This window comes from Propithecus coquereli, unplaced genomic scaffold (genome assembly GCF_000956105.1).
Source record: "Propithecus coquereli isolate 6110/MARCELLA unplaced genomic scaffold, Pcoq_1.0 Scaffold23, whole genome shotgun sequence".
Classification (NCBI taxonomy): domain Eukaryota; kingdom Metazoa; phylum Chordata; class Mammalia; order Primates; family Indriidae; genus Propithecus; species Propithecus coquereli.
The window spans coordinates 6,104,158-6,123,589 of NW_012147841.1; the positions used below are offsets into that span (position 1 = coordinate 6,104,158).

Sequence of the window (19,432 nt, forward strand, 5' to 3'; positions counted from 1 at the left end):
GCCGGGCCTATACCTAACTTTTGAATACAATAACTTTTGATTAAATATTTTCCATCTAAAGGCATAAAAGAACTGCAAAGAAATATTAAACTGTACTTAATTTTGTTTGTAAGGGTATAGGTATAGCAATTCCAAAATTACAATATGGGCATTGTAAAATTAAGCAAATGAGTAAATATGCTGATGTCCTTACTTTGGGAGAAAAGAGAGAAACAAACACGGAAGGAGGGAAGACAAGCAAGAACTCTGGGATGTCACATTGGAATTGGAGGTATCCGTGTGAATTCATGCTGTGTATATTTACTCCTGAAAGGCCCTGCAATGATACAACTCTAGTAGCAAAAAGCACACCCAGATTTCTAAATACCATTCTGCTTCCAAAAAAAACATGGCTCCTTTCAGAAATGGTGGATTCTAGGATCGGGTTGCAGAAGTACAGATAAGTCTGGAACACATTGTTGCACTAGGAGTGAGCAAGCACTCAAGGAAATGGAGAATGCACATAAGTCATATTGTCGGGGTTCCCATTGGTTACATCTAGGATAGAAATGGATTATATAAGCTTATGAATTAAAAAGAGAGAACCCATTAGTCCATACTGATAATACATATTCATAAGTGGAGAAAGGAAAGCTCTTTCTTATAGTAAATGGCATCTACTAAACATGTTGGGAATGAGTTTTTTAAAAAATCATAATTTTTCAACCATCTTAGTAATTCAGACAAGAATCTTCAATGGCTACTAAAAACATTGGAAAGTTTGGTGGAGAATAGAATATCTACAGTATCAAAGTTCTCCCTATATATTACTTAACAATTACAAAGGGAAAAATGATAGCAGTGGAGAAACATGGTGGACACTGTCTAAATCAATTAATCAAAGCTAATTATCACCAATAAGAGGACAAAGGTACATTATGTGGACCCTGATAAGGTGCAGAGGACAAAACTCACTTCTGGGGTTTTCCTGTCAAAAGATGCATATGAGCAAAGACCCAAATTTTAAATATGAGGAAAAATTCAGACAAATCCACATCGAAGGACATTCTACAATCCTGAACTCCTCAAACATACCACTGGCATGAAGCACAATGAATAACGAACTCTTTCAGGTTAAAGGAAAACAAAAAGACAAAACAACTAAAATGCAATGCAGAATCTTGGATTAGATCACAGATCTGGAAAAGTAATGCTTGAAAGGATACTATTACTGGCCTCAGGTTATTAAGTATGAAATGTCCTATTTCTATTTCTTGTTTTATTTTTATTATGAAGCTACATCCTCATTCTTTCAAACACATAGTTTGGCTTGTGATTATCTTTCAAAATTGTTTTTAGAGCAATTTTTGTGAAACCACGGATAAGTAAAAATTCATGTTATTACTGAATATGCGTTCCATCATTGAACCAATGCAGTGCAGTCAGCTCAAAATATCAACATAGTGTTTGGGGAAAATGTGGCTAATGAATGCACAGTGGATTGTGTTACATATAACTTGCACACAGAAAACAATAAAAAATAACAAATTAGAAAGGATCATTTTGTTTTAATAAAACTCTGTGGTCCCAGGGAAAATTTTTTGTTTTTTCTAGTGTGGCAGTCGATGCGTTAAATCTTGAAAATAAGCCATGTGGGCAAACTGAGACCAAGGTGGACAATGATGAGCTGAAAGCTCAGTGGAAGCGAATTCATCTCAACCTACATGTGAATTAAAAGCAAGGTTTGACATTACTCTTGCAACAATATTGGACCATTGGAAATAAATAACAAGGTAAAGAAGCTGGATATTAATAGACGGTACTGCATGAATTAAACAAGTGTCAGAAGAGAAGTCGTCTTGAAGCTTACCTTTTTTGCTGTCATGACATAAAGGCGAAGCATTTCTACACCATATTGTTACATGTGATGAAATATGGATGCTTCTTGACAATTTCAAGCATTCAGCACAATGGTTGGATAAAGATGAAGTGCTGAAACACAGTCCAAAACCAAATATTCATCAAAAAAAAGCTGATGGTGTCTGTTTGGTATTATCCACTATAGCTTCAGGAAATACGGTCAATTGATTACATCGAATGTCTACTGCAACCAATTGGACGAAATGATGAGGATGCTTGCCATGAAGCAGCCGATGGTCAATAGAAACAAGTCAATCCTCTTGCAAGACAATGCTCAACCACATGTTGCACAAACAATGCTGCTCAAACTACAGAGGCTGGACTGGGAAACTCTGTCGTTCACCGAATTTACCAGACCTTGCACCAACTGACTACCACTTCTTCTAGGCTTTGGGCCACTTCTTGCAAGGAAAAATATTCCATTCTCAACACACTGTGGAAAGTGCCTTTCATGATTTCACCTCCACTAACTCTCCAGGCTTCTTTGCTGCTGGCATAAACAAGCTACCTTAAAGATGGCAAAACTGTGTCCATAGTTTAGGCACATACTTTAATTGTACTGCTTCTTGTTTGAGATATAATAAACTTTTGATTCGAAATTGGATATTCCATATTTAATGACCTGACAGGATCAATGGCGAAATTTGAAATGGATTGCATATTAGATGATATTATTGTATTAATGTCAGATTTCCTGAATTTGATCATTGTACTGTGGTTATGTAAGTGGGTATCTTTGTTCTTAGGAAATGCATGCAAGTATGTAAAGGTAAAGTGTCACAGAATGAGATTCAGTAAAACAACAGGTAGGGTGAGTAGGTGTGTGGAGGAGGGGAAGACGATGGGAAGAGGAGAAAGCAGATAGCTCATCTGTAAACATTCTAGCACTTATCTATCACTTGGTAAACAAATATACACACTGCTGTTGGGTACATACCAAGGAATTAAATTTGCTGGTCAAAGTCATGCACGTGCTTAGCTTTAGTTGATACCAACAAAAACGTTTTCCAAACTTGTTCCACTTCACATTCCCTTTCAAAACAACTTTTATTGGCTATTTTAATACCCTTGGGAATTACCAGTTAAAGCCTTGTGCCTTTTCCTCTGTCGAACTGTCTTTTCTTATTGATTTGTAGTGATTTATACATTGTGGATGTGACTCCTTCATTAGATCTCTGTATCACAAAAATCTTTCATTTTTGTTGGTTGCCTTCTCACTTTTAATGATGCCTTTTGATGATGTGCTTAAAATTTTAATTTAGCATATTTTTTCCCTTTATACTTAGTGCTTTTCATGTCCCATGTAAGAAATATATGCCTATCCTAAGGTCACAAAGATATTCTCCTATATATTTAAACTAATGTCTTTATTACTTTACTTTTCACAATTAGATCAACAGTCTTTAATTAGTTTGTGGTGTGAGATGAGTCAAGATTTTTCGTTCCATGAAGATATCCAATTAATCCAGCATCATGTATTGAAAAGACCATCCTCTTCTGAGCAGCAGTGTCACCTTTTTAAAAAAGTTCAGTTCATTTCTGGACTTTTGACCAATACCACATTGTCTTACTCAGCTTTTTAACATATCATGCTATCAGGTATTGAAGACCACATCCTCACTCTTCAATGTTGCCTTAGTTATTCTTTGCCTTTATGTTTCCATGTAAGTTCTAGAATTGGCTAATTTCCACAAAAATAAGCCTAGGCGAGATTGTTACTGCCAATATAATTTTAGAGAACTGATATTTTTTAATTAATATTGTTTGTCAATCATTAGGTATGGTATATCTTTCTTAGATTTTTTTGTTACAAATCTGATATTTTCAATGGTATTACAAATGGTAATAAGATTTTAAATTTCATATTTGTTGTCTGTACATAAAAAATGAAGGGATTTTGTTCTGCTTTTGTTTTTTGAATATTGAATTTGTATCTAAGTATCTAACATAGTATCTAAGACTGATACTATTTTTTCCTTAAATACTTAGAAAAATTGTGAAGTGGAACCATCTGGACACGGGTTTATGTGTGTGTGGAAAGGCATTTTCTTTTTTAAATTAACAGATTCAAATTCTGTAATATAAAAATTTTATTTCTCCTGGGTCAGGTTTAATAAATTCTGTTCTCTGTTTCTCTATTTCCCTTACATTGTAGAGTTTATTGAAACAAAGATGTTCACAATATTCTCCTTTTTCTTAAGGTTTAGAAGCTCTCTAGTGACATCTCCTTTTAAATTATTCACAACAATAATTTGTTGTTCTCCCCTTGATTGTGTTGAATTTTACAATTTTATTTTTAGAGATTTTCTGTTTTGTACACTTGTCTTTTATTTTATTGATTTCTGCTCACATCTTTATTGTGTCCCACCTTCTATTTCCTTTAGGTTTAATTTGCCATTCTATTAATAGCTTCTTCAGATGGAAGCCTTCTTCTTCTGCCTGTCACTTGTCTATCTCAATCCAGTCTACAATCTCCAAGGGCATTTCATCTACAGGTTATAACTTCAAATCTACCTGTATGTTGTCGATTTTTAAAGCTTTTTATCTTTCAGCATGGAATATAAAATGTCCTACCTCCCCCAAATCTGTTCTCCAGTTTCTCACATCATACTACAGTAAGGTCCATGACTAGCTTCATTTTGCCATCTGCTTGTTTCTCCTCTTTGTACATTGCCCATCTCCATGAATAATACACCTAAATTCCCAAGTCAAAAACCTGAGAGCTATCCTTGACTTTTTCTTTCTGACATTCAATCCATAACCAACTCCTGTCTATCATAATTCCTAAATCTCTTTCAAATCCACGCCTCCTTCCTTGTTACCACTACTACTATTCTTAATCAGGCTTCATCATTTTTTTCTCCAAATTTTACATAAGACTTGTTTATTGTTCTCCTTGTCTCTAGATTTTCCCTCTACTAATCTAATTTTCACAGATATTTTCCTACAGTGTAAATTTGGCCGTGTCATTCCTCCTCTCAAATGTTAATTACTGCTATGGAATTTTTTAAAAAATCAAAATCTCTTGGCACTCCACACACAAAGCTATTTATGACATGGAGCTTATCCTATTATGCACTCTCCACCAAAAATGAAAACAATACACATAAAAAATATCAAATGACTTGCACTTCCCATGTGCTAAGTGCTCTTTCCCATCTCCCCCTACTTGAATGCAACCTCCATTGCTACTGCTGCCACCACCACCACCACCATTTTTTAAACATAAAAGATGGTTTAATCAAAGATTTTGTAGATATGAAAATCATTTGATTATTCAATAAATTCAAACTCAAGTTTGTATTTATGTATTCGATTTTATTTGGTATACACCACTATGATCTTATTGTACTTGAAATCCGTTACAGGATTTTTTTTTTTAATAATTAGTCAACTCCACAAAGACAATAATACTGCTGTGGAAGACCAAAGGCGGAAAAAAACTGATATATTTATTTACAATTTCCTATATTGTAAACATTTAGTCTATATACTGTTACTAACTTATAATGAGAGAGCTTTACATAGACAAGGAAATGATGCCCTGTACTTCTATTCATATTCAGCAATAGCATATTATAATAGAATATCTTCTTTTCCATTAGCATAATGCTTTCTTTAAATAATGTTCTAAACTTTGAAAAGAACTAAATATATTCAAGTGCTATATAACTAAATCTACTTAAGCCAACATATTTGGCTTATAATTTCATTTTTAGAATAATTTAAAGTGCTATAAGCAACCTGGCAATCAACACTTTCTATAAGAACAAACCTACCTTTAAACATTAATTTACAAGATATACAGTATTTATCTGGAATAGCTGAAATTTCAGCACAAAGTCACTGTCACATGTATAACAGCAGGGTTTTTTTCTTTTTTTTTGCATAACATGAAGCTTTGAAATTAACTGATGAATTATTGCCACAATGGCTTATTATTTGTTTCCTACAAAAGAGGATAAGAACTACTAGTGTATTCTATCTTTTCATTTTTTTTGAGGTCACTTGACAGTAAGTTTGCATATTCAACAAGTCTACTGAATTACAATATTGTCTACTCTAATCATTGCCCTTTTATAAGAGCAAATACTAATGATAATTAAGAACATATACCACTCAAAAAATAAATCACATCTTTTTTTTTTCCTTTTCAACAGGAGTAACCCATATTTTGAGAGATGGTGTGTAACAAGGCTAAAACAACCAAACTATAAAACAGTATACCTGACACGATATGTTGAAGAAATATGCATCTGTTTCATAGTTTTTTTATACTTATGATAATGCCCTACTAAGCTACACATATGTAAATAGTATAATTTCTTGCTTACTATATGAAATCCAATAGAATCATTAAGTTCTCATTCTCCTTTGTCATTTTATAACTCATTATCAGATAATTTATTGATGAAAGCATATGCCCAAACCTGCAGATCATGTGCACTGTGTGTGGCCTATTACAATCAGAATTCTCCTCAAATATCATTTTTATTAAAATGAAACTGAGAATACCTGCAAAGTTATTAAAGAGAATGTTGTAGTGTGAATTAAAATTGGAACTCAGTAGTCTATGAAGTATGTAATTATTCTGGCATGTGGTTTTTCCTTCGTAAGAACAAGATGAGCAAGTCCAAATGTCACCTGTGCCAACCTCACAGATACAGGAGTATCTAGTCTTTATCTCCTCAATTCCCCAATCAGATTGCTCTAGTAAAATGAATCAATATAGTTAAAAAAACAATAAACCAAAATAGGTTCAACAAAAGAGCACCATCCTATTAGGAGACTGAGATAACATGAATTGAAAATGAGGTTGTCACTATGATCAAAATGGTGCCAAAATTCTGATAACACCCAAGCTGTTATACTACTACATGGACCCAGGCCATGCCCTTAACCTAAAGAACTCTGGAACAGAAACATGATTTGAAAAATAAACTCCAAAATCATAGCTGTAATAAATGGTGATACAGACTAATTTTAAAGTATGAGTGACATGTTACAATGTATTGCTTCTTGAACTTTCCAAACAATGCTTGTCCATGTCAGGTTTGGGCCATTATCCTGCTAAGACAGAGACCACTGTATTTATTCAAAAGCCCAGATTTCAATGTCTTGGATAAAGAAATCTTCCTTCTTAGAAAGTGTATGATTCCCAAATGTTTTACAAGAATGGCTTCTTCCATGGTAGAGATCTCCATCAAGCCAAAGGGCAAATTCTCCTCTGCAATACATAAAAACAATGATCTCTTGATATTTATGCCCTAAAAGTTGTAAAACAATTTAAATGAGACATTTTGATATCCTACAACCACAAATTCATTAATTTTCCCAAACCCTTCCCTACTCCTTTCCACATTGACATAGGCAATTTTGCTTTATTCATATCCCATTATAAAATCATTTATAATACAGATTGAGGAATAAAATGTGAACTTTAAAATTATTTTTATATAGAATTAGCTTTTGATACAGGTACTACTCTGTTAGTCTTTGCCTGGTATTATCAGGGTTTTTTTTTTTTTGCCTGGTATCATAGTTTTTTAGCATGTTTTTTTGAGTTTCTTTTTGGTATTGTTGTAGCATATTTAACATGACTTTCTCAAAGGTATGAAAACTCCGTATCATTGAAAATAAAATGTGGGATTAATGTTAAGGGCATGGTGAATAAGGTTTATGTTTCTTTGAGATATTTAGAGAGGATTCTGCTGCTAAAAATGGATCATCAAATATGAGCAACTAGAATTTATTTTTTCTTTAACATGCCAAACTTTGTAAAAACAACTCTAGTTTTCTGAGTAGGAAATGGTTAGCAATAGCTCAGTTTAAGAAGACTTTACAGGGATAAATACGTGACGCTGAGCTTCTTTATCAAGCAGAAGGGCCAAGATAGAAGCCTGGTATAATAGGAAATTAAAAGATAGATAATAAGGTCCAATTTATCTAACTGGAATACATACCCCAGAAAGAAAAAACAGGTTCTCATAGGGCTTCTTTCTATCCTATGAAGAACTTTATTCTAACTAACAGAAGAGTATTAATATAATATCCAGAGATAACCCTTGGAGATTCTCTAAACTTTACCTAAGGATATCAAGTGAGTAGAACTGAACCAGAGATTAGGAGAGGGAGATTTTTAAAAAACATAGGTAGTTATATTTCAGTGAAAAAAAAAAAAAAAACGGTCTGGGATTAAGACCTATCTGTGGATTCGGTGGGCCACTACCTATGTGAAACTGGGTTAAATCACTTAACCTCTCTGGGGTGGAATTTGCCAATTATATAAAAAAAGAGACAGAGAAACAAAATCAGATTAGGTAATCTCTGAAGGCCTAAATAACTCTAAAATTTGAATGGCTTTAACTTTTGACCTTTAGGGCTGCCAACAGGAGTCACATGGCATCGTTAATGTAAATAATGTGGGGAAGAGGAACTGATCTATTTTTAACGCTATCTTAGAACAAAATAAATGATTTATGTATACTCTGTAATCAAAAACAGCATTAGATATATAGTTAACACGTATTCATTATATATATAGTTCTAAGTATAGAGATGTCTTTCTGTTTAAGCAGAGAAGGGTGGATACACTGACCATGTAGAATGGTTCCTGAAAGAATTGGTACTTTACAACAAAACAGAAAAGACTGATCAGTATGGTCACTCACAATGACCAGGTAAACCAGGTAACGAGATCATCCAGTGCCATTCAAGAAAATAATAAACTGTAATGAGATAACCAGTTATGATATTTTAATGAGCCCTCTGTACAAATAAAAATAATGCTCTGCTAAGATACAAGATGATCCTGAAAATCATGCCAGTCCAGAGTCTATGATATGAAAGCACTGTAAAATCAGATGGTCCCCAAAATGTACCCCTACCCCTGCGAGGAAGCCATAATTTTTAAAGATTCAAATTGAAATTCATGTTGGACTTATTTATTTATTCAACTTGAAATGTGCATTTATGTGTCAGACACCAGCACTGGAAAACATACAGATAAATTAGAAAGTGTATTTTAATTAAAAAGTTCACTGTCTTAGGACAATAGACTTCTAAAGTCTCCAATACTAATGCCAACAATATGCCTTTAAAGAGATATCTATGTTTTTTAAAGTGGGAATAGACTATCACAGTCAGTCTCTTAGAAAGGAGAATACAAAAGAATTAAACTTCCTTGTAAATTCCTCTTTTTTGCCAAATATGAAAGGGTTAAAAAAAAGAGATTAGACATTTAGTTGCAATCTCAGATGACTAGATCTAAGAACTACCTCAAAATTGACCTTCAAGATTGTCATGAATGGCATTAATTCTGTAATAAGCTTTACCAAGTATTAATGGTTTTTCCCCGAAGGTAATCTGAACTTTCTGAAGCCCTGATTGAAAGCTTTTGAGATTTTTGTCAATTCCTTAATATCATATGTAAAATTTGGTTTGTATATTCATTTTAGGATGATAGGTTCCATGTCATTTCATCAGCATTTCAAAGGGGCATATGATCCCCAAATATTTAAGTAAATGTATTCAAAAGTTATAGATGTCCCAGGTGAAACACATAGAAGGTATATTTTTATATGAGCAATGCTTTTAAAGATGATTCATATGACTTTCTGAGAATAGAGTGGCTAAGGAAGTGAAAAGAATAAAAGCAGTCTTCCAAATCCTTAATTGATGGCATATAATTCATGTGTCCAATGACATTGTAGGTAGAACCCAGGCAGAACTCTTTCCACAGTATCAAAAGGGAAAAGATAATTTTGGATAGAAGGAAATGAGTAAAGATGGATATTATGTGTTAAGTACCTACTATATGGCAGAGACTATACTAGGATTTGTATAGAGATTATAACTTTGTGAATTCCTCACACCCTCCCTGTAAAGGTGAGTTAATCTCCAATTTAACAGGCGAGGAAAGTTTAGATTTATTAGGGAGTTTGCTCAAGTCTCACATATAGTGTATATTTAAGCTGGACTACGAATCAGATCTACCTGACTCCAAAGCCTACATTAAGCCCACCACATCATGATTTTGAATTTTTGGAGTCTCCTGCTTGGAATTCTGGAATATCAAGTCCCTGTTTCTTTTCTAGACCTGTACTCTTCTTCAAAGACTGGAAACTCATCTTAATTTGTTATCAAATGACCCAATGGTTAGTTTACCATCGTGCAATTATGTTGTACAATCAAAATCTAGTTCCAGCAGATATCTGAGGACATTTTGTGTTATTTTCAAAGCCATTCAAAGCCATTTGTGTTATTTCTCAAGGTACCCACAACAGCTTGAAATTATAAGCCACTTGCTTGCAAGGCCTTTTTGGAGAACTAACAGAATCAATACTAAGACTACCATTTGGGGGAAGGCTGAATGGTATCTCCTCTAAAACAGGTGTAACTGGACCACATGGACATTATATGCTGAGTCTGACAACTAAAATTAACAGAGAAGGCTATGATAACCATGATCATTTTTTAATCACTGAAATCATGTCCTCTAAATATCTATTTATAAAGAAGTTGTAAGAAAATTTGTTAGAATCTTCTGGGATGATGAATATTCTTGAAGGCTAAAAAGATTCTGTGGTCTGAATAAATTATCATTATATATATCCTCAGCTGTGGGTTATAAATAATGTAACACTTTTACAAGTCTGGAAATTATTTAGCATACCTATGTCTAATACTGAAGGATAGCAAGAAATACCAAAGGAAGGAGGTGATGCCTGCTAAGCACTATTTGAGAAGTCTAGGCTGGGAGCTAGCAGAGCAGGCTACCTCCAAACACTGTAAAGACTAAATGCGGTTGGCATATCAAAATAAGAAAACAAAGTTCCTCATAGTGCTTGCTATGCCAAAAGAATCAAATTACTGACTGCTTCATACAGTTAAAAACAAAATAAACAAGCAAACCAAAAACCCCTTCAAAGTTTGGGGGTCACTAAAACTTTCTTCAGGTAAATCAATTTCTATTATTGTCCAAAATATAATCCAAATGGTTTCCAGAGTAGAATTAACATAAAAACAATTGGATCTATTCTATATATTGGAAGAAATAAAATTCCACCTTGATTATTTAAAAATTTGAGAAGTTCAAAGGTACTGGGATATTTCGCTTTTAAGTATCAAACAGCCATTGTACTCTGAAGAAAAAGATAGATTTTTATCAAAAGAGAATCAACTGAACATATAATTTTAAAATGAAGAAAAAAATAAATACCAATAGTTTGAAATAATATACTTCTCAAGTACTACAAGACCTTCTTGCAAATATGAGGTCTGTTCAGAAACTATCCAGCCATTGTTAATATAATGAGAATGGTTTGTGTGACATCAATGTAACCTGGCAGCCAAGGAGAGTGGACTGGAATGTGCTTGCGTGAACAATGACACCTTCAGTGTACTACTCGGCGGGGTGCTAGACGCTGTTGGGCGAACATGTGTACCGTGTGGCCGCACATTCAAAATGACTGACTGAGTAGAGCAACTAATCTGTGTCAAATTTTGCATTAAGCTTGAACATTCCTCCATGGAAACTATTCAGATGGTTCAGTAGGCTTTGGGGGATGATGCAATGAGTGTAGCGCAATAGAAGTGTGGCACAAATGCTTCAAAGATGGTCAAGAATCTGCTGAAAGTGATTCATGTTCTGGAAGGCCTGCAACAAGCAGAACACCTGAGAATGTTGGACACGTACAGGCTACAATTAACAAAGATCAGCAACTGACAGTGCGTGAACTAGAAGCCGATCTGGGGATTCCAAAAACTACTGTGTCCAAGATTTTAACTCAGGGTCTTGGCATGAAATGTGTCGTGGCAAAATGTGTTCTGTGGCTTCTGGTATCAGAGCATAAGGAATAACATGCTGCATTTGCTAATGACTTGCTTCAGACAGCTACCAATTAACCAGATTTCCTCAAGAAGGTCATAACCAGAGATAAATTGTGGGTCTACTTGTATGGCTGTGATCTGGAAATGAAGGGCCAGTTGGCAGCAAAGACCATGTTAACTGTGTTTTTTGACTGGAAGGTGTTGTCCATCACAGGTATGTTCCTCCAGGCCAAACAATTAATAAGGAGCACTATCTGAAAGTTCTTCGTCGGTTGAGAGATACAATGTGATGAGAACAGCTGCAGCTATGGGCAACTGTCTATTGCCAGCTTAATCATGACAATGCACCCGCCCATGCATCACATCTCGTGCAGAGTCTTTCTGTGAAACAAGAAATCACATAGGTGACTCAGCTCCCCTATCATCCACATTTGGTCCTGTGCCATTTGGCTTTTCCTAAAACTAAAATCTCCTTTGAAAGAAGGGAAGAGATTTCAGGCTGTCAATAAGATTCTGGAAAATATGGCTAGGCAGCTGATGGCGATTCCAACACTGGATTTTGGAGAGTTTTGAACAGTGAAAGAGATGCTGGGAGAACTGTGTGAGGTCCTAAGGTACCTACCTTGAAGGGGACTGAGGCATCATTGTCCTATGTACAATGTTTCTTGTATCTTCTTCAGTAAATGTTTCCATTTTTCATACTACATGGCTGGATACTTTCCAGACAGACCTCGTATATACTTTCTTTTTCATAATATACAAATTTGAATTCTAATGTCAAACCTTTTTAAAGATAACTGATTTTATAAATAATCCAAATACATTTTTAAAGTTTCTTCAAAAATCTCATGGTGGAATGTTCAAGAGACTTACCCTCCACCACCAAAAGCTAGTGAATCCATGTCTCCTTTGATAAAAAACATATTATCTCCTGTCCACTTAAAGACCTGTATAAATAGATGAAAATGGTTACTATACAGAGTTAGTTCTCCAAAACCCAGTACTTAATAAAGCCTATATTAGACTAACAGAAAAGGAATAACAACATCATAAAAGCTTGGCAGAGAAGGGTGGTGGTTTGGGTTTCAGTGTCTGTATGGCTAAATTTGAAAGCACATGTTCTACTATAACATAACCTTCAATTCCAATTTTTCAAATCTTGTTAACACTTCATATTAATACATATTCTTCTGACTACGTACCAAGAGTGGGATGATCAATGAAAAATGTTGAAGAAAGCAGAAAATCAGTTTAAAAAAGTGAACATAAATGCCATTACTTTTATTTTAACATTAAACATACATGTGTATAAATTTGATAACATTTTAATATTTTGATATGGGGCCAAGGACTTGTCTTTGGGTATGGATGTGGTGATTATCATTCTTATATAAACCATATCCATAAAGTGTTTTTATGATTTCCAGTTTCAATTTCTTTAAATAACAGTGAGAACTTAAGTAAATCTGAGAGTAAAACTAGATGTTCCTATTCTTAAATTTTTTTTTCTAACCTTTTATGGATGTTTTACCTAAATCTAATGTAACAGCAATTTCTAGAACCTTATCTTTATCAAGTTTTTCAAAAGTATTCATAAAACTTTAACATTTGTATTTTTACAGTTACATAAAATTTAATTACATTATTCCAGTTATACGGTAGCAACAGCATAAAAAGCCTTGAAAATAAACACAACTGAAGCTTAATGATTTGTAACAACTATGAGCTTTCAGTTAGCTGTAGGTATCACTTGATATATTTTAGGAAAGGAATGGAAAGCACTGATTGATCTGGTGAGCCAGTTAAGCACAAGTTTGTTAAGAGGATTTCTATTATATTACTAAATCTTTCCTATTTTGTTCATTATAAAAATTGCTCCTAAAGGTCACTCTTTTTGTTTTTAACCAATGGTGTTGATTCCTTTTCTTGAGATTAAAATATAATTTCACCTTTTAGGGAAGGTTTGATATACCAGAATTGCACTCAATGTTTTAAAAAGAGTCACACATTTACTAAAATTAAAATTCATTTATACCTTTACATTTTAGACTTTATTCGCATTAGAACGTATTCAATTTAAATTAGTCAAGCCGCAGTAAAGATAGGCACATAAGGTGTAAAGGAAAAGAAATCAGTTAATCACTACTGATTAAATTCAAATAATTAGGTTTTTTAAGTTTTTGAGACTTACATCATTAAATTTAGTCATTAAAAGTTTCTAGAAATTTTACAATGACAATTCATAAACAGAATAGTAATGATATATACTCCTTACTGAGTCCATGATTCATGTCTGGTGCTATGCCAAGTGCTGTGTATATATATGATTCTCATTTAATTTTCAAACAACCATGTTATGTTTTATAATCTCCATGCTATCTACAGGAAAGGTGAAGTTCAAAATGGTCCAAAAAAAGTTAAGTACAAGTTAGAGATGGGAATCAAATGTAAGTGTGCATGAATTCAAAGTACATGTTCTTTTCATTTATGCAATCTCTTTATAACAGAATATTGGAATAGTCATCCTTACCTCAAACTCTGGACAGAATGTAAAAACAAAGGTCTCTCCAGTACCATAAAAGCCGTCGCTCACTTTAAATGGCTCAGATGCTAATGCACCAAAAACCTAAGGATAAAAAAAAAAGGCATGTTAAATGACATGATTACTAAATTGTTTCATTAAGTATCATTCCATCATATACTTAAATAAAATGCAAAAAAAAAAAGGATCTGGTATAGTTTTATCTAATTTCTTGTACTTAAAAAGGGAAAAATGATCAGTTGCTATATAATTCATATTACTGTCAAATACAAAGATATCAGTTTCTCAGTGGCAAAAAACAGATTTTTTCCTCGTTTTGAAATCTAAAAAGATATTTATTATAACAATTAAATAGACAATCTTAAAAAGTGGTTAACACATTTCAGAGGGAATTATATGCAAAATGTACATAGCATAAGGATAACATTTTGCTATGAGATTGCAGCACTTAGAGAAATAAAAATCCTTCAGGTTAACATTCTACTACTTAGAAAGTATGCTATTTTTTCCTTCATAATCAGACAGTAAACTCCATGAGGGCAGATACTGAGTCTGAATTGTTTTGCCCTCCAACCCCATGGCCTTGCACAATATAAGAAACACAAAAGATGCCCTAATGAAAGAATGAGTAAGAGATCTGATCAAGTCATTTCAGTGCTATGGGTTCAAGTATCCACATCATAAACAGGAGTGCACAGTTTGACAGATTATCTCTACAGTCACTATCTATCCTGACATTCCATCTTAATTTTTATAAGATTTCCTACTTGAAAGCTTATTTTACATAGATATATATACAGAAAAGTACACAATATATAAATGTACAGCACAATTTAGAATTACCACAGAGTTCCACACAACCCTCATCCAGACAAGAAACATTACCAGGACTGCAGAAGCTCTCCTTATGCCCCCTATCATCAACAGCCCCACCTCCCTGAAGAAAGCCACTTAGCCTGATACCACCATAGATTTGTTACGTCCATTTATAAATTTTCTTTCTTTCTTTTTTTTCTTTTTAACAATTACATTATGCTTTATTGTTCATGAAGTACTTCTGGCACCTTACTTTATTTGAGTTTAATAACAAACCACAGAGGCAGGCATAGTATTTTTACAGGTAAGGAAATAGGTGTTTAGAAGCCAATAAACATTTACTGAGTCCCTACCTAGTACACTGGACTCTAAGTACTTTATATACACTATCACATTTATACACTTTCTATAAATGCAATCATAAGGAAGTTACTCTTTAGTGTCTGATTTTTAATTCAATATTATGTTTGTGACACTTATCTACACCAGGGCATGTAGAAGTAGTTCATTCATCTTCATTGGTACAAACACCTTTTCTTAGGTATATAACCTTGGGTAAGCTGATGAACCTTGTTAAGTCATAGTTAAGTCATCTTTAGAACAGAGATAATAGTATCAATCTTATTGGGCTGTGATGATTAAAAAACATAATGCATATAAAGTGACTAGTTAAGTGCCTGGCACATAATAAACACACTCAAGGTGTTAGTAGTACTAGTGTTTACTTTTAATTAATATTGCTATTTTATCCTCTCATTACTTTCCAATGCTGGTAACTGACCTGAGCTTTGTGTTTCAGAAACAAACCAATGTTTCTGTCTCTTACCTGTGGTTTTGTTCTTACCATCACCCTCACATGATTATCTTTAACTATTAAAACCCTACCCATGCTTTAAGACTGTCAGTTTTCACCCTTTCCATGAACTTCATTCTTACCTCCGCCCAAAGAGACACGAGCAACTCTTACTCTGAACACCCACCCTTTCACTTTTTCTGGGCTCTTACTATACTTAGCATATTTTGCTCAGCATTAGAGATACTGGTATACTTAAATGTCCTTTTCTACCATACTATAATCTCTTTGAAGGCAGTGACTCTTAATTATTCATGCTTATATCTATCTTCTGTGACACTCAGTGATGCCTTACATGTTAAAAGTACCCAATAATTATCAGTTAAACAATAAAATGTACTAACGAATAATTTTTATCAAAGAAATATGCTAAAAATTACTGTTACTGTAATCTCTTAAAGGATAAGGCATCTAATGCAGTTAGTTTTTCATACCTGCCCATCACTGTCTTTAATCACCATCAGCACTGGGGTGTCTAAACCTGTCATTGTTCGATAAAGTGTCTTTAAGCTTGTGCCATGCTTCCCGGTACCATAAACAAGAGTCCATGGATAGCCAATTGTTCTTGGTGGAAGATGCTTTGTAAGCTTTGAAAAACAAAATGTTAGTATTTACTTGATAGCTTATTGTTCAATATGTAGGACACTAATGCCAGTTGGAATTTAATGGTACTTATAAAATGTAGGCTACGAGAATTAACAGTAGAAATCACTTATCATTCTCAAAGATACTGAGATGCTTGAAAAATAATATTTTCAGCATAAAATATTAATTGTCCATTAGAAAAAGAAAGAATCATGCTGAACCAGACACAAATTAGAAGAGAAACAAGAAACATGGATTACTTATTGCTAGTGCCTTCTGTATCGAATTAACAAAAATATTGGATGGATTGTTAGCTTGATTATTAAAACATCTCTCAAATAATAGGCTTTAGAGACAGATTATCAGAGTTAGAAATCAAGCTTGGATACTCCGTGTGACCTTTAACAAATTACTTTTTCTATGCCCCCAATTTTTTCACTTATTAAAAAATGTGCACAATGAACATCCAATTTCTACAGCTGTTGTAACAACTACATGAGATAATCCGCATAAAGCAAGTAACTAGCACACAATAATAAACCAAATATTGGCTATTATAGTGTTATTGCTATTTATTTTAGTGTCTGCTTACCTAAATCTCCTAATATTTTCTTTTAACACTAGTTCACTACATTTTGCTTACTTTTTCTTTTCATTAGAGAGAAACGGTAGTAACCCTTCTGCTTTAGAAAAAACTGAAAAAAGGCTGTTTTATTCTCATGAACACACGCTCAGAAATGCACATATGTGGGCATGTCATACCTTTTCAATTTGATCTGGCAGTAAAAGTTCACTGGGATCACTTAGGTTTGGTCGAAATGATTCAGACTCCAGTTCTGCTTTCACAGGAGCAACCTGCTTTGAATTTATGTCTTCCCTTGTAGTAATCTAAAAAAAGTAAACAGCAGCAGTGTATTAATATAAGATTGTGATATGCTATTAAAAATTTCAGACTTTGAGATAAATAAAACTTTAGACCTTCGAAATGCTGGCTAAAGCTTTAACTTAGAATTTTATGAGGCAAAAGATGGCCCCCTAACATCAATGCTGTATCCAATGTAGAAAAAGATGTTATAACAATAAATACTTTCTCATCCACTACATGAGGACAGATTGGTACTAAATGATAAATCCCCACATTTCTGTGGAAAAGGAGATAGCTGCATGCAAACTTTAATTTAACCCCTACAGGGCAAAAGTCAGTCAGCTAGCTTGCTTTTTATTTCTACTATTTAAAATATGTAGGATTATTTTTTTATGCTAAACACAGAATTTGTCAAAAATAAAAAATAATTAAGAAAACTTCCTGGGTGCCAAAATTTTAACATACAGAATCATAGAATAATAAGTATAACTTTCTTTACATTGAGGTATGTGTGCGCATTTGCTTCATAAAAAAGTTACCATTATTTTTTTAAATGCTCTCATTTTTTTATTTTCTAAACACTGAATTTTTTTATCTAGTTGGACCAAACAATAAATTTTAATTTGTTCACAAATCTGTTTTTAAAATTAGATCAATCTGATGCATGAAAAAGAATATATGCTTTTGTTTGATGGAAATGATCTTAAAAGTATTCTTAAAATGATAAAAATGTTGATTAACTAAAAAAGAAAAGCTTACTACTACACAATCTATTCTACTGGTGCTTACTTTTTAATATTAACTTATTAATATATAAAATACAATAACATTAGCAAATAAAAGACATGAAACATAACTACTATTGATGAAACTTTTAAATTATAAAATATGCAGAATTCTACTGGAGCAGATAACTAAAATGCAGCAATGCTTGGTGACTGTGACTCTATACAGGAATGAAATCTTGCTAAATTATTTTGTTCCTTGAACAAATTTCTTATCAAACCTGAATACCATATATTTTCAACCAATACATGTTCTAGAATCGTATTGTTTTTTGATGAGAAGCTAAATATTAATTCTTTCACATCATCATAATGTTTTACCTTTATTTTGATAATGTGAAAGGTTTAAAAAAAAAAAAAAAAGAAATCCAAGGCAGCATTAGAAGCATTAAAAGAAAAGAAAAAAAAATTCAGTAGGTCTAGCAAAGCTATGAAAGCACTTATTAAGAAGAGGGAAACACACAATTAATAATACACAAAACTGAAAACTGAGTTTTCAACTATATTTTTGTTTCTAAAACAAAAAAACCACAGAGATTATTTCACAGAATTTTAAATAATTTATCTAGTTCTGGTGCCTAACCTAGACTATTACAAAGTATTTCTAATACCAACCAGGAATGCCTTAAGAAAAAAACAATTTATCTCATTAAGATATCTGATGTGGAGTTGATACAAATGAAATAGCCTTAAAGAAGAGAAAATATTTAAATATATATAAATATTTAAATTGTAAATTTTCCTATAGTATCACATCTTTCAGATTCTGTTAGTAAAGACTCATTCTCAAAACCAAAGACATTCTTCCAATGTTAAAATTAAATGAAAACTTCTCATGGCTCAAAGAAACACGGTACTGAGAATAATTCTGAAATGATAGGAAAATTCTTCAGACTATTTTTCAAATGAAAAGATGACAGAAAAGATAATCCTACAGCTCTTCAAGGCAATACTGTAATCTTTAATACAAGAAGGAATTTTCTGATGGGTTATTTTAGTGCTATAGTCAAAACAAATCCTTCAAATGTGAGATTTGCCCTGACAGAGAACACTAAAAGACAGAAAGTATTCAATCTCCAGAGGGGTTTAAACTACTGAAGGGGGCACCTGGAGCCGTCTGCAGAGTGTGCGCAGTTCTTCAGTATTTAGAGCATCGATCCTGCGGTGATACTCAGCCACTGACACTACCTGAATATGGAGACAGGAAGACAATAATTCCACTGAAAGTTGAGAAAAATAGCAAAAAAAAAAAAAAA

At 33.2% G+C, this 19,432-nt stretch overlaps 1 protein-coding gene across 7 annotated transcripts in view; it reads right to left on the bottom strand.

Annotated features, from left to right (window-relative positions):
- Positions 1-5,196: 5,196 nt before the first annotated feature.
- Positions 5,197-19,432, bottom strand: part of OXR1 (oxidation resistance 1) — a 549,925-nt gene continuing 535,689 nt past the window's right edge. For 3 of the 7 annotated variants that reach the window (XM_012645319.1, XM_012645320.1, XM_012645324.1), the window contains 6 exons: positions 19,284-19,364; positions 17,289-17,414; positions 16,376-16,528; positions 14,261-14,356; positions 12,604-12,677; positions 5,197-7,126 (listed from right to left, as the gene is read on the bottom strand). In XM_012645319.1, the coding sequence (XP_012500773.1) occupies positions 6,991-7,126; positions 12,604-12,677; positions 14,261-14,356; positions 16,376-16,528; positions 17,289-17,414; positions 19,284-19,364 (666 nt within the window). In that variant the 3' untranslated portion in view covers positions 5,197-6,990. The remainder of the gene's footprint in view (positions 7,127-12,603; positions 12,678-14,260; positions 14,357-16,375; positions 16,529-17,288; positions 17,415-19,283; positions 19,365-19,432) is intronic. The other 4 variants (XM_012645321.1, XM_012645325.1, XM_012645322.1 and 1 more) reach the window with 3 other exon arrangements.